At 43.9% G+C, this 15,560-nt stretch overlaps 1 protein-coding gene across 4 annotated transcripts; it reads left to right on the top strand.

Moving 5' to 3' along the window:
• The first annotated feature begins 251 nt into the window (after positions 1-251).
• Positions 252-14,638, top strand: Cdv3 (CDV3 homolog). 4 transcript variants are annotated; one of them, XM_041677131.1, is made up of 5 exons: positions 252-881; positions 1,843-1,919; positions 7,410-7,552; positions 11,207-11,366; positions 12,404-14,638. In XM_041677131.1, exons 1-5 carry the CDS (start codon positions 567-569, stop codon positions 12,552-12,554), a joined length of 846 nt encoding a protein of 281 aa, XP_041533065.1. In that variant the 5' UTR covers positions 252-566; the 3' UTR covers positions 12,555-14,638. The 4 variants fall into 4 exon arrangements, with proteins under 4 accessions (XP_041533065.1, XP_041533068.1, XP_041533069.1 ...); XM_041677134.1 differs by having other exon boundaries at positions 11,698-12,539; XM_041677135.1 differs by having other exon boundaries at positions 11,701-12,539.
• Positions 14,639-15,560: the final 922 nt, after the last annotated feature.

Raw genomic sequence — 15,560 nt, forward strand, 5'->3', positions numbered from 1 at the left:
CGTCACTCGTTTTGCAGACACCCGCTTCTCCCCGCCCCCATGTCCGGAACCGCCCCGTCGGAGGAATGGATTGTCACCTAAGAGCTCCGTTCCGGCGTCTGATTGGCTCTCCCGGGAGCTCCGCCCCCGTATCCTCCCGCCGCCCTCCCCCCTCGGCGCGCCCATAGCAGCGGGCGGAACCGAGCGCGCAGGCGCGGCGCTGCCTCTCTCTGCTGGTGGCCCGCCCTCCCTCCTCCCCTCCCTCCCCTCCCCGTCCCCTCTCCCCTCCTCAGGCCCGCGCGTCTTCCTCCCGCACGCGCCGTCGTTAGCTGTGCGCTTTGCCGGTGCGCGCCTTCCTCGTCCCTCAGGCAGCGGGGCGAGCGCGACCCCGGCGAGGAGCGTACCACCGTCCCCCGGAGCGCGGGGGGGGTGGGTGGGACGACCGCCCTGCCGCCCGCTCCTCGGCGACCCCGCGGGGTTGAGGCGACGCCGCACCCGGCAGCCTGAGCACACAGCCGGCCTTGACCCAGAGCCCCGAACCGCGAACGCCGTGTCCGCCAGCGGCCCCACCCATCCGGGCCGCGGCCATGGCCGAGACCGAGGAGCGGAGCCTGGACAACTTCTTCGCCAAGAGGGACAAGAAGAAGAAGAAGGAGCGGAGCAGTCGGGCAGCCAACGCGGCGAGCGGCGCGGGCGGGAGCAGCGCGGCGGCGGGCGCCAGGCCGGGTGACGGCGGGAGCTCGGGCTCCGGTGCCAGGTCGGGCGACGGCGGGAGCTTGGGCTCCGGCGCCAGGTCGGGCGATGGCGGGAGCTTGGGCTCCGGCGCCAGGTCGGGCGACGGTGGGACCTCGAGGCCAGGGGACGGCGGGAGCACGGGCCCCGCCGGCAAGGCCGTAACGAAGGTAAGGGTTGGGAGGCCGGCGACCGGCCGCGTGTGCCCGCCCCCGCCGGCCCGGGAGGCCACGTGACTGGGGCTTCGCACGTCGGGCGGGCTCGGGGTGCCCCCCGGGGCTTGCTTGTCGCCCCCGTCCGCCGTCCTCCGCGCGCCGCGCCCTCTGGGCCACGGGGGTTGGGGCGGGCCGCGGTCCCCCGAGTGACGTGCCGTGTTCGGCCGCCGCCGTACTGGAGCCTGCTTGGCACTGGATTTCGGTTTTTCAGGTGTTTTAAGCCTCCTCTGTGCAGCCGGCGAAGTGTGGCTTGTTCTCCCAGCCGCGGCCACAGGGAGCCGGGAATTGAGTTGTGGAATTGCTCTGGATTTTTCTTCGCGGGGCTTTCCCCTGTAGTTGGTTTTAAGTAAAAGCGGCGACAGAGAGGGCGTTTGGTAACAAGGCACGTGTCGGGATCTTGGTGGGACTTAGGCTGTACTTTACAATCCAGCCGCTGGACCCATTTTATTTTATTTTTTTTGAAACAGGGCCTCTTTGGCCTGGTCTCGAATTCACAAAAATCCTAGCCTGGTCTCTGCCTCCCCAGTGTTGGGATTAAAGGGATTAAAGGTTTGTGTCGTACTTCTGCAATTTAAAAAAAAAATCACATTTGTGTGTTCCCGCTCATGTGTACGCGTGCGGGGGAGTTTGGAGACAACTTGAGGAGTAAGTACTTTCCCCCCATGTGGGCCCAGAGAATCAGCCTGAGGTCTTCAGGGCTGGCTGCAGGTGCATTTACCGGCTCAAGAATTCTGGTGGCCCTTGATCGCTTTTTTTCCCAGTCTGAAACCTGTTTACCAAGATCTCTAATTAATCCGATGTTTTGCAGATTCCTTTACCAGCTGAGGATTCCTGATGGCCCTTGATCCCTTTTTTTCCCCTAGTCTGAACGTGTTGACCAAGAACTCTAATTAATCGGATGATATTTATTCCCCAGGAGGAAGATGAGTGGAAAGAATTTGAGCCAAAAGAGGTTGATTACAGCGGACTAAGAGTTCAGGCAATGCAAATAAGGTAGGGTGTGATTACAAGTGGGGTTATAACCTGTCGCGGGTAAAAGTACTAGGCACATTTTCTTGAAGCCCAGCTCTCCTGGTTTTGAGCAAAGGCAATCCTCTGGTGTCATTAAATTAGCCACTAGCTCTAAAATCCCGTGAGAAAGTTTCCCTACTTGAAGGTGTTTGGATTTTTTAGTTGGCTAAAATGGATTTGAACTTTTAACACCCTTGTGTTTGACCTTCGGTGGCACTCCCCTTCCCCCCAAATAGCTCCTCCTGTAACTCAGAGCTCTCTGAGAACTTACTGTAGATTTCTTTTTAAATGTCTGAGTTAACAGCTGTTAACCTGGGTGCTGGGAACTGTACCTGGCTTTCTGGAGAAGCAGTGAGCTAGCACTGACCTTGAACTCTTGGTCTTGTAGTTTCCAACTAAATACACTACCATGTGCTTGCACTTATTTTTTTTTTCCCCGCTTTCTTTTTATATTTTTATTTTATGTTCATGGGTGTCAGGTCCCCTGGAACTAGAGTTATAGACAATTGCAAGCTGTCGTGTGGTTGCTGGGAACTGAACCTAGGTCCTATGGAAGAGTAGTAAGTACTCAACCACCGAGCCATTTCTCCATCCTCTTAGTTTTTTGAGACAGGTTTCTCTGTAGCTTTGGACCCTGTCCTGGCACTAGCTCTGTAGACCAGGCTGGCCTTGCTCTCACAGAGACCCACCTGCATCTGCCTCCCGCCTTCAGCCTTCAGGGATTAAAGGCTTACTTCACCACCACCTGGCTACAGGCACAGATTTGTATTTACGATGAAACCTTGTATACTCAGCACCCTAGTCATGAACTTGAGCATTCTGTCATAAAGCCACCACCCTCCTCCTGAGGCCTTGCTTTTTTCCTTGCCTGCATCTCCAAGAATTAGCACTGCCGGAGAGATGGGATTGTAGATCCTAAGTACTTTGCTTGGGTCTTACCGTGTGTGACCCAGGATGGCCTTTTGAAGGCTTATCCCATTCCCTCAGCTACTGGGTTTTTAAAGATTTTTTAAGTAGAAAAGGCAAGTATGGGGTTCTTTTGCTTTAAAATTCTTGACTTATTTTACACAAACCACATGATCTTTAATTTTAAATTGCCTTTGATCAGAAGCTCGCAATTTGTAGAGAATTTCAGTGACCACATGGGAATTACTTGAGTTGGAGAAAATATTTTTTAACTCTAAACTGTCTTTGAAATCTAGAGCATAGTCTTTATGATTTTAATGTCTGTTGAAAGACCAGCTAGTATTTTAATGTATGATTAATTACGTCTATGCCACCTAGGCATTAAGGTCCCTGGGTGTTCTCCCATCATGTTGTGAGGTTACCAGAGTGAACATTCCTTTTGGTATCAGGGAATTTAGAAAGTATCTTTTGCCTTTAACCCCAGCACTTGTGAGGCAGAGGCAGGTGGATCTCTGAGTTCAAGGCCAGCCTGGTCTAGAAGAGCTAGTTCTAGGACAGGCTCCAAAGCTACAGAGAAACCCTGTCTCGAAAAGAAAAAAAAGAAAGAAAGAAAGAAAATATTTTATTGGTGTGGCTCTGTTTTTTGTTTGCTTTTCCCTTTTTTTTTTTAAAGATTTATTTATGTGAATCTGGGTTGGGGACATGCATGCATGCAGGTGCCTGAGGAGGCCAGAAGAGGGCATCTGTTCCCTTGAAGCTGGAGTTACAAGTAGTTGTGAACTGCCTAAGTTCTAGGAACTGAATTTAGAGCCTCTCCAAGAGCAGTATATCTTCTTGGAAGAGGATATTTTAGAAAATATCAACTGTGCCTGGTGATGCAAGCCTTAATTTCCAGCTACTGAGGAGGCTCAGGAAGGACGATTGAAAAAAATCAGGCCTGCCTGAGTTGGAGTGAGTTTAAGGTTACCCTGAAACAATTTAGTGAGACCCTATTCTCAAAAATTAAGAGAAAGTTTCTGTTTTCTTTGTTCTGAGTCTTGAGTTTACAGATTGCTTTTATCTAGAGTTGTTGGTTCTCTGGATGTGGTCCAGTTCTGTGGTAAAGTTAGGCTTTTCTTGGTCTGCTCTTGTTCTTGAAGACTTGAATGGTAATTTTTGGCCATTTTGAATTTAGTGGGCAAAAGCAGCATTTTCTGAAGGGTGGGGAGGAAGGCAGTTTACTTGGTATAAAATTTGGTTTTGTTATGTTATGGAGAATGTTTAAATTGAATTGTTTTTCCAGCAGAATATAAAAGCTTTGCCTTTATTTTAACGTTTTTGGAGTTAGAAATTTGCTTTATAGCTCATGCTGGTCTTTCTGGTTTGATGCTCCACTTCAGCCCTGAGTCTTAGTTATGTACCATCATGCCCAGCTTATTTTGACAACCTCCCCTTTTGTAGTGCTGGGAATCAGACTCAGGTTTCACTCACCATAGGCAAGTGCTTTCCCTCCCACTGAGTCATATCCTCAGCCCTAATTTTACTAACATTTTTATTTTTGATTCTTTTTTTTTGAGGCAGGATTTTATAACTTAAACTCTTCATCCTCCTGACTTTACCTCCCAAATACTTGCTTGTTTGTTTAAGGCACAGGGACAGTCCCATTGGGCTCTTCAGGTCAATCACTTGCCAGACTCCTGGTTGGAGTACTATATTATTTGAACTTAAGTAGACTAGCTCTTTTTTATTTTATTTTTGAGACAGGGTTTCTCTGTAGCTTTTGGTTTCTGTCCTGGAACTAGCTCTTGTAGACCAGGCTGGCCTCGAACTCACAGAGATACCGCCTGTCCCTGCCTCCCGAATGCTGGGGTTAAAGGCGTGCGCCACCACTGCCTGGCAGTAGACTAGCTTTTATGCTGTATATTTCATTGTTCTTAGCAACAGCTTGTCGTTGCTCTTCAGTGGTCGGTCATTCTAGAAGCTTCGCTGATCTCTAATAGTTTATAGTCTTAAGTGTGTTTTAAAAATTTGTGATTAGTTTTTCTTTTAAAGTCTCGGGGGATGGGGTGAGAAAAATGGTGTCCTGACTGAATGTGATGGGATATGCATGAGTTTGATTTGAGGCAGGGGGATCATGGATTCAAAGACCAAACTTAGCTATACTGGGAGAGACTGTCTTAAAAAGAGATATGACTTCAATTGATGTTGCTGTTAAGCCAAATTGGAGTTTTGCAGTGTGTGCCTGCTTGTTTACTTCTGTACTGTTGAATTTGAAGACCAGAGGAGTCCATGGGGTGTTTTATCTCTCTCCACCTTACTTTCTTACTTTCTGAGGTAAGGTCTCTTGGTGAACCTGAATCACACCATTTTGGCTAGCCAGTAAGCTCCTAAGATACTCTTATCTCTGCCTGCAATGGTGGGCTTACAGTGACCGTGTCTGGCTCTCATAGGTTCCAGGGATTTAAACTCCAGTCTTACTTTTACAGAAAATGCTCTTAACCATATATTCAGTTGAGCAATTGTGATTTAGTGCTTTGGTGAGTAAATAGATATGAAGTGTGGATGAATAACTGAAATTGCTGCTTCAGTATATAGAAATGTAAGTGCCATGAAGGTCTGTGTGGGAATCTTCATCAATCTTGGATAGATGAGGTTGTTGGGACTTTGCTAGTCAGTTACGTCTAGATGTGTACCTATTTTACCCCTAAAGCAATTATAGTGTAACTATATTGATACATTTCAAAATTTTAAAACAAAAAGGTTTTTTGAAAAAATTTTGAAGTTTGGTCTTATGAAGATGGTATATATTTGCAGCGTGTATAAAATGCATATGAATATTAAAGCATCTAGCAATGTTTATGTGCCAGATGGTTTTCTAGATACTATATGTGCTAACTCATTTGCTCTTTATATTAGGTGTGTCATCTTTTATTTTATCTAAAAGCTAGCTAATGCCACCTTGAAAGCCTGAGCAGTAAATGAAAGAGGTGGCAGAAACTGGATTTCATCAGTTCCTGTGCATTGGCACTCAAAAGTACTCATTAAAATTACAATTTAAGGGTTTGCTGTAGATGTATTGATATTTATGTTTTAGTTGGTTAGTTGGTTTAAATAGCACAAATATAATTTGTTAGTGTAAGCACAGTATCATTTTAAATGATTGAATAGGTAATATGTTAAAACAGAAAACTGTAGTTTGAATTGACCATATTCATCTTTTTTTTTTTAAATTATGAATACAGTGTTCTGTCTGCATGTATACCTGCAGGGCAGAAGAGGGCACCAGATCCAGCGCTCTTAGCCGCTAAGACATCTCTTTCCAGACACCCCCCCCCCCGTCATCTTTTTTTAAAATTACAGTTTATTTTGTGTGAGCATGCTGTGGCATGCATGTCAGAAGATAGCTGGCAGGAGTTGATTCTTCCACTTTGTGGGTCCTGGGGATTAAACTTGAGTCTTTAGGCTTGGTGACAAATCATCTGCTCTGTAACTTTTTGTGTTCTTGGAGAAGGCATCACTGAAGTCACCATCCTCAGCCTGTGTGCTGAGGTCACCATACTTAGTCTCCAGATAGGGGTTACTTCTCTGCTTGCTTTTTTCAATATGTGGGATGATCACAGCCAGGGCAAGTCCCTAGCCCCTGAGATGCAGTCTTAAATGCAGATTGAAGATGAAGTTGTTCCTCTTAGTGGCTACCATTGGTCTTTAAATGGAGTGATTACTTGTAACTAGTGGACAGTGTCTTTAAAAGATTAAAGGATCGTAAAAAAGATGGGTATGGTGGTTTACACTTTGAGTTTCAGCACATGGGAGACCAGGACCATTCTTCGTCATGTACTGAGTTCAAGGCCAGCCTGGGCTACCTGAGACCCTGCCTCATAAAATCAAGTTAAAAGGGCAGCAGACCTCATTACAGATGGTTGTGAGCCACCATGTGGTTGCTGGGAATTGAACTCAGGACCTTTGGAAGAGCAGGCAGTGCTCTTAACCACTGAGCCATCTCTCCAGCCCAAATCAAGTTAAAAGGGAGGTCAAAAAATTTGTCTTGGATTCTGAATATGATTTAGTTTAATTAGCATACACACGCCCTCAAACAAACAAACAAAAAGTCCCAGGCAGAACACTAGGCCAGATAAGCCAGAAGAAATTTGTCTTAACACCTAGGACATAGCTTGCTTTAATTGAAATATTCTTTTGGGGACCCAGCAGTATGGCTCATTGGATAAACGTGCTTGCTCTTAAAGCTGATGACTTTGGTTTGCAGCTCCAGAACCTACATGCTTGAAAGAACTGATTCTCAAAAGTTGCGCTTTGACTATACAACTGCAAACACCTTTTTCCCCTAATAAGTTTAGCTGGGCATGGTGGTGCACAACTTAATTCCCAGCAGAGGGTGGCAGAGACAGGCAGATCTCTGACATCTAAGTTGGCCTTGTCTACCTACATATCTGGTTCCATACTGGTCAGGGCTGTACCATGTGACCATATTTCAGAAAGAAATGTTCTTTTGTTAATGCTTCATGTGATGGTACATTCATTTATCTGGCACTTGGGAAGTTATAAATGTACTTGTTTGTTTTTCAATAGTGAAAAGGAAGATGATGATAATGAAAAGAGAGAAGATCCAGGAGATAACTGGGAAGAAGGTGGAGTTGGTAGTGGAGTAGAAAAATCTTCAGGTCCCTGGAATAAAACAGCTCCAGTACAAGCACCTCCTGCTCCAGTAATAGGTAATCCTGTTTTCCTTCTGAAAGGCTAATTTAATGTGGTATATGTGCCTGTTGTGGGGTGGGGTGGGGTGGGAACCTTACCATTCTTGGGAGAGGGGGATCTGGATGTATATGTTCCTAATAAGATCCAAATGGAAGGACTAAAAATTACACCACATAAGTTTTGTTCAGCAGACTGTCAAGGTAGGTAGTTCACGTGCTTAGCAAGCATTCGACCTCTAAAATACATCCTCGGTGCTACTCTTAGGAAGGTCTTGAAACCTGAATTATCAGCAGGAATTTATTTTATGAAGAGAAAAAAAGGTCTTTGAAACTAAAAAAAATCTTAAGGATCACTGGGTGGTGGTGACGCAGGCCTTGAATCCCAGCACTGGGGAGGCAGAGGCAGGTGGATCTCTTGGGTTCGAGGCCAGCCTAGGGTACATACAGTAGAATGAGTTCCAGACAGCCAGGACTGTTTGACAGTGTTGTAAAACAAAAGAACAAAAGAAAACAAATTCCTAGGGATATATTTGTGTGTTGTGCGTGTCTGCATGTTTGTACAGGTGCTTGTGAATGGGCAGAAGCTTGTTGTTATTGTCCACTTAATTTGTTGAGGTTAGGGCCTCCCAAGGAACCAGGAATTCAAACCAATTGCAGTTAGCCTAGCTAGCCAGCTTGGTTTTTGTGATCCTGTTTCTACCTCTATGAGGGATTATAGGTGACTGCTGTGCCTGCCTAGCTTTTACATGGGTCTGATCTCTGGGCCTTATTTGCTCAACAAACATATCCACTGAGTCATCTCTGTAACCTGAAGTTGTTGCTTATTTTTGATGTGCTAGAAATTGAACTAAGGGCCTTACACATGCTAAACGTATTGCTTAACTGCGTTTCCAGCTGGCAAATCTTAGGCATTATTTTTTATTTTGAAACACCATTTTATATGTAGCTCATGTGGCCTTGAGTCCTTAGTATAGCAGTGATGACCTCAAGTCACAGCCACTACCACCCCCTTTCCTGGGATTACACAGGAGTAAGCTTTCCTGACAACTTTTCTAATTTAAAATGTTTTTAAATTGTTTTGATTCCTTGAGAATGTCATAGAATATGTTTTGGTAATATTCATCCTGACTCCTCAAGAGACCTTCCAACCACTTGCTTTTTGGCACAGGTTCTCACTATGCAGCCCAGGCTAGCTAGCCTCAGATTGTTTGTGCATGCGTGGGTATTGTTTGTTATGTCTTCATGTGGGTGTGGCCATTGAGGCCAGAGGCTGACTTCTTGTCTCTTCCTATGTCACTCTACACTTCACATTTTGGTACAAGTTCTCACTGAGTCTAGAGCGCACTAAAGACTCTGCTAACTGGCCAGCTCTCCCCTGGGATCTTGTTTTTCTGTCACCACCCACCCAAGCCTGCGCTGATTACAGGCGGCACATACTGTTGCCGAGCCTGTTACTTTCCTTCGGCTTGGATTATACCAGAAGGAAAGCTTACGTCCTTATTTACTGAGTATCAACCCTGCACTTGGGATAGGCACATGTTGCTACCAAGTTATTTTCACAAGTTCTGGTTGGTGTAAATTTTAACTTCTCAATGCTTTTATGGCAAGCGCTTTACATCTGAACCATCTCCCCAGTCTCTGAGTGCTGAAGTTAAATACCATGATAGTGATGCTTGATTTTTCTCTCTTGAAATTGATAATCTTTCAGGCTACTCCAGGAATGTACCAGACACACAGTTTTTATAGACGCCTTGTTCTTATGCTTTGGGGCTGGTATCTTTCCTCTTTGTGTCAGGTTTCTGAAGCAATTTCTGTGAAGACCAGATGGTAAATAATGTGGAGGAGAGGACCTGGTGGTGTCTGCTGCTGTGGCATGGAAGCTGATGTGGACATAACAGTGATGGGTGTAGCCTTGTTCCAGTTGTTGGGCCAGATATAGCTTGTTTGCTAACTCTTAGTTTTATGTGTTTGTTTTTTTCTTTTTTCTGATTTTTATTATTTCTGTGGTGAGTTCGTGGAGCTGAATCTAGCCACCAGGTTTATACATAGAGAGTGTCTTTACCTGCCAAGCCATCTTGCCTCCAGTTCTTTTCAAGTTTGCTTAATCACTGAAACCCTCTATAAACCTATAAAAATGCAGCTCCTTTGGAACTGGAGAGATAGCTCATTAGTTATGTGTTCTTCTTCTGCTCTACTGGTGAACCAGAACTCCTATCCGGGGCTCACAAACACCTTCAAGGAATCCAGCTCTTCTGTCCAATACGGAGATCTCTGTACACACACAGACACACATTTTTTCTTGTTTTTGTTTTTTGTTTTGGTCTTTTCTAGAACATGTTGCCCAGTAGACTTTTGGGAGGTGATGGAAGAGTGCAGTGGTATAGTGGCCACTAGTCACATGTGACTGAGAAACTGAAACTTAGATTTGATTTTACTCATCTAAAATAACTAACTACATGTGTTGCTTTGAATCCCCGCAGTCAGAACACAGGCAAATAGAGTCTGAGTTGAGGCAGCCAGGGCTACAAAGTGGAGACTGTTTGAAAAACAAATGAGTGAGCAAACAGGCCAGCTTCGCACTGTCTGCAGATATCTCGGCCAGAGTTTAAATGGCCAGAATCCATTGTTAAAGAAAACTAATTCCTAAAACTTGTCTTCTGATTGCCTCACTTGAATACTTTGGGATGTCAACCCACAATTACACCACCCACAGACACAAAAAATTTTTATTTTAAAGCCTCATGTGCCTAATGTGCTGGAACATAATTTAAGGTTTGATTTGGTTTCTCTTTGAGTTGCTCAGGCTGGCTTTGAACTCTGATCCTTTCTCAGCCTCCCAAGTACTGATGTTGTGAGCATGTTCCACTACTCCCAAAAATTTGTTTATCCTAAGTGCAATTTAGATTCTCATTAAAATAAGTAAGCATGTAAACTTTCCCTTCTAAGCCTATAGAAAACAGTCTTTTAAACTATAAAGGCATTGTGTTTCAGCTAGTAGCTGACACAGGAATGTTTATTGTGTTTTCATGGGGTAGGCTAGCAAATTTCTGAAAAGAAAGTTTTTGAAAAGTGAAAAATAACACTGCTTGAAACCATATCGAGGATCAATTGGAATACAGAAAAATAAGTCTTCGTAAAAGATTTTAAACTGTTTGGGGGCCTTTTCCAGTTTTTTGATTGAACAGAGAAATTGAACATCCAGTGATCTTAGAGAATGAAATAAAGATAAAGGATTGCCTATTTTTTAAATCATCTTTAAAAATTAAAATACTACGTGTGCATCTTATTAAATTCTTTAGGTAAGACAACTTGTATAGACTACCTTCTGAGTAAAGAAAGTGAATACCACATTTACTGATAGAAACACCAGGAACTCTAGTGTTGTATTCCAAAAGGTAATCTCTTGAGGACTCATTTCCCCTCCCTCAAGCTTGTAACCTCACTCAGAAGGATGTATGGCATGTTAGATTTATTCTCAGGGAAGTTAGAGCGCTCGCTGCCTTAGAGATGAGCTTTCTACTTTGAGTTGTTTTTCACAGAACTTTGCTTTTATTGTCCTGTCCAAATCCCTTCTGAATCAGTGTTTGCTTCTCTCATAATTGTTGAATGATCAGGAGTGTGGGAAGATGTTACTAGAAGGCCACACATTTGAATAAATGCCTTATCTACTAGTTACAGAAACCTCGGAGCCGGCAATGCCTAGTGGTGTATATAGGCCTCCTGGGGCCAGGCTAACCACAACAAGAAAAACGCCTCAAGGACCACCAGAGATATACAGTGACACACAGTTCCCATCCCTGCAGTCCACTGCCAAGCACGTAGAGAGCCGGAAGTAAGTATGTGAGATTATGAGTAGGTTCTCTGACCAGGCACTTGGGAACCAGCTGGGACTTGGGTACCCAGGAGGGAAGGAAGACAGAGGGTGGGGGAAGAGTCCTTGGAAAGAGCAAGAAAAAGGATGTTAAAGACAGGCTTTGCTGTCTGCTTTGTTTCTGTCACAGCTGCATTTAGTTAGTTCTTATAAGTACATTATTACTGGCTTGTCCCTTTTAAATATGGAAGCTAGAAATGTAAAAGCATTTATCATTGCATTCCCAATAAATGGGAGTAGAAGAAAGATGTTGGTATTTACAAATCTAATACTAAAAATGATCTTATTTCAGCAGGTACTTAAAATGAATGCTACCTGGAGTTAAATGACCACATATGGCACATCTACATCTTATTTAGGGACATGAATTTTCAAAAGTAAATAAAATGGGAAGAAATGTAAATGGCATCAGATGGAAAATTTTTTTGGGTGGCTTTAAAGTAAATCCCAGCCTTTTCGCCTCATTGAGAGCACAGCTGGCTTGAATTTAGACCTCCAGTCGGACTTGCTTCTCTGCTCTGTCCTCAAATGTGTGGGGGGACTGAGAGGGCAGTGACTTGCCACATACCTTTCTTTACCTGATCTAATCAGACCACTCCCCCAAAGCAAAAGGGAGGAGAAATCGTTGAATGATGAGAACATTACTTGACTGAGTAAACAGGCACCCTTAAGCATAAAGATGTATTATCTACTAACTGCTAAAACTTAGAAGTGAGAGTCTTAGGAGAAATGTCGTTACACAGCTTCTTTCCGCTTGTCTTCAAGTTGGTCCCAAAATAGTCTGTTCAGAAGATGGGACCTCAGAGCTTCAGTACAGTATTACATGTTTTCTGTTCAATTGAAGCCTTAAGTGGTTTGATATGGATCTTGTATTTCCTTCCTGTCCAGGATGATTCTTAGGTTTGTTTTTTTCTTTTTTTTTTTAATTCAAGGAAGAATACTTTCAAAATTCCCCAGTGAAGAAGAAATATTTACTGATTACATTTCTTTTCCCTTAGGGATAAAGAAATGGAGAAGAGCTTTGAAGTAGTAAAACACAAAAATAGAGGTAGGGAGGAGGTTTCAAAAAACCAGGCCCTTAAACTTCAGCTAGACAACCAGTATGCTGTGCTTGAAAATCAGAAGTACAGCCACACACAGTACAGTTAAGCAATGGTCTTTGCTAAGCCTCCCAAGATAACTAGACCACAGCTAACCACCAAGAACAGCCATTCAGCGTCTCATATCTGGATCTACAGTGACTGATTGATGAAGACCTTGATTCCAGTGACTGTCCCTATTGCACTATGGAAGATCAAGAGTCACAACTGATCTTGATGTGTGTTGGATTTAGGGGTGTTTTCATTGTCTTAAATATTTGTGAATTAGATTCAGCTGTGTTTCCATAGTTGCTCTGCATATAAAACCAAACCTGCAGCCAGTGGTCATTTCAAACATCTTTATGTTCAGATACTGAGCCTTCGCAAGGTTGACTACCTCAGATTTGCTGCACTTAATTGTGGATTTCATGTGGATCACAACTTCTGCATAAGTTACAGCTATTAGTATCAGTGTGAACCTTGAAACCAACTCTACTGGATTCCTTTCGGGAAGCCTTCAGAAGTCAGCCATCTGGGTTCTGATCTGCTGTAAAAGATGAAGAGTTAAGTGACCTTAAATAACCTGTTCTGTGCCCACTCTAAGGAACACTCTGTAGGCTGTGGCTACATTAGACTTCTTGGAACAAGCCGCTGTCAAAACTGTTGTGTTTGGATCATCTGTGTGGGGCTATGATTTATAATTTAAGTTTTTAGTTGTAGTATGAGGTGGTTACAGATTCAATTCAACCAAACTTGGATCCACCAAATGGGGAAAGGGTGGGGGATAGTCTTGTTTCTTTGAATACCTTTTTATTCAGGATAGTGCTTGTTATGTTCCACATTAAGGCCTTGCTTTGACTTGGAGTAAGTTCTTGGACAGCGTATTGTGTGGTAAAATAGCCTGAATGAGGCATTGGAATTGTGAAATGACCTGTGAATTTGCCAATCCCTAGGTGGAACCAGATAGCCTTTGATACAAAGGGCAGCGGGTGCCAGAGGCTCCACTCCGGTGCTGCTCAATCCTCCTCTAATCAGGTTTAAATTGAACTGCTGTGGACAGAGTGGTGTCTGCTCAGGTGGGAAGGGGTTCACTGGCCTGTCTTAACATTTCAAAGCAACAGGTGCAAAACCTCACCAACAACCTGAAGTTTCATGAATCTTGCATGGTGTCTGATAAAAAAAAAAAAAATCTTGTGTGTGCCCCAAATTTGAAGATACTGGCTATTTTGTAGATATATTCCTTGTTCTAAACAGCTCTGTTGTTCACCTAGGGAATATTTTGTGATGTTCACTTGGAAAGGCAGGGGAATTGCCAGTGATGTATCACTTCTGTTCTTAGTAATTAGATATAACTGCAGTAGTACTTGGCCCTTCAAGAGGGTACTGCTGTATTCCTTTCCATCTAATGGAATAGCGTGGCGGTTACCTACTTCTGTGTCCTCAGAAATGCTTCAGTACAAATACTCTTTATTGGCTACTAAGTACATGATGTCAGTGCCTGAGTTTCTCTAATGAATCCCTTTGCAAAATGCAGTTCAGACTTGTTCAGTACTGACAGGAGTGAAAACAGTTAATGAAGGAAGCTCTCCCAGCTTATGTCTTGCAGTTTGGTGAATGAATGCAGCAGTTAGTGTGGGAAGCAGGAGGTGCTGGCTAGTGTTTCCTGACCCAAACTGCATGCCATTCTGGGCACGAGGAAGTTGGGTGATTAGACATTTGAGATCTTCATTGAAGACTTATTTGGGCACTAGAAATCTTAAAAAGTAATCTCACACCTTGAGACACCTACTTACTTAAAGTAGGCTCCCCCCAAGCCCCATTCTGTTTGGGGTTAAGGTTTGAGAATTGAACGGAGACAGATGTGAAGAGGTTCATTTAATGGCACACTGTACTGGAAGGCTGAAGACCTGCAGCAGATGTAAATTCCAAGTCTTGTTACATTTTTTTTAAGATTGTGAAATTATCGAAATGCACACGAATCAAGTTTTAATACACTGTCTGGGTGGATGAGGCTGTCCATTGCACCATTTTAATACACTGTCTGGGTGGATGAGGCTGTCCATTGCACCATTTCTTTGGGTTCTCAGGCATGGTTCGACAGTGTAAGAACTCTGTAACATTAACATTGAATAAAAAGAAAATCTATGAGTGGTAGACGTGATATTTTTTTGTTGATACTGGAGAGCAGTGTCGGGGTCACTTCTCGGGATGACAACTGCTCTGTCAAGAGTGCACTAGTTTGCCAACTTCCATAGAAGCTAAATGGGGTGAGAATGGCTACAAGCCTGAAACACTCATAATGGAAAGATGTTGACTCATTCTCTAGCGCTTCAGTAGAGCTGAACTTTGTTATGGCAAGGGGGATCTAAAGCCTTTTATCCTGTACACTGCAAGTTTTCATGCCAAAGCCCCCACCTTTTTTGGGGGATGGGGTGGGGGCAGAAGGAGGAATGTTTAGGAGCCAAGGGACCTTTTTCTTTTAATATTTATTATGTATACAATATTCTGTATGTCTGCAGGCCAGAAGAGGGCATCAAACCTCATTACAGATGGTTGTGAGCCACCATGTGGTTGCCAGGAATTGAACTCAGGACCTTTGGAAGAACAGGCAATGCTCTAACCACTGAGCCATCTCTCCAGCCTGCCAAGGGACATTTTTTTATAATGCGGTGATTCTCTTTCCATAGTTGGTTCCCAGGGCTCAACTCTGTAACCTCAGCTGTTGACTTACAGGGTAAAGTTCTGTGGCCAATCTAATCTACATAGCATGTTGCAAGCTAGCCAGGGGTATATAAGAAGACTATCCCCAGTGATCTTGGTTTTCTCAAAGGCATGTGCCCACCACAGCTCTTTATTCCCAAACTTCAACACCAAAAAGAAATGCCTCCCTACAAGTTGTCATTTTCCTGCCTCAATTGCTCACTGCCCTAGGCAATCTAGGGTTTTCCCTTCTGAGCATTCCAATGAATAAGGCTATTTAATTTTACTAATGTGCTTTTGAGGCCCATCAATGTCTTATCAGTCTCCTTGATAAGCAAGCCAGTTGTATGGATTGTCATGTATGTTCCTTAGTGGG

Source organism: Microtus oregoni, unplaced genomic scaffold (assembly GCF_018167655.1).
Source record: "Microtus oregoni isolate MIOR12 unplaced genomic scaffold, Mior012 000028F_ref0000031, whole genome shotgun sequence".
Lineage (NCBI taxonomy): Eukaryota > Metazoa > Chordata > Mammalia > Rodentia > Cricetidae > Microtus > Microtus oregoni.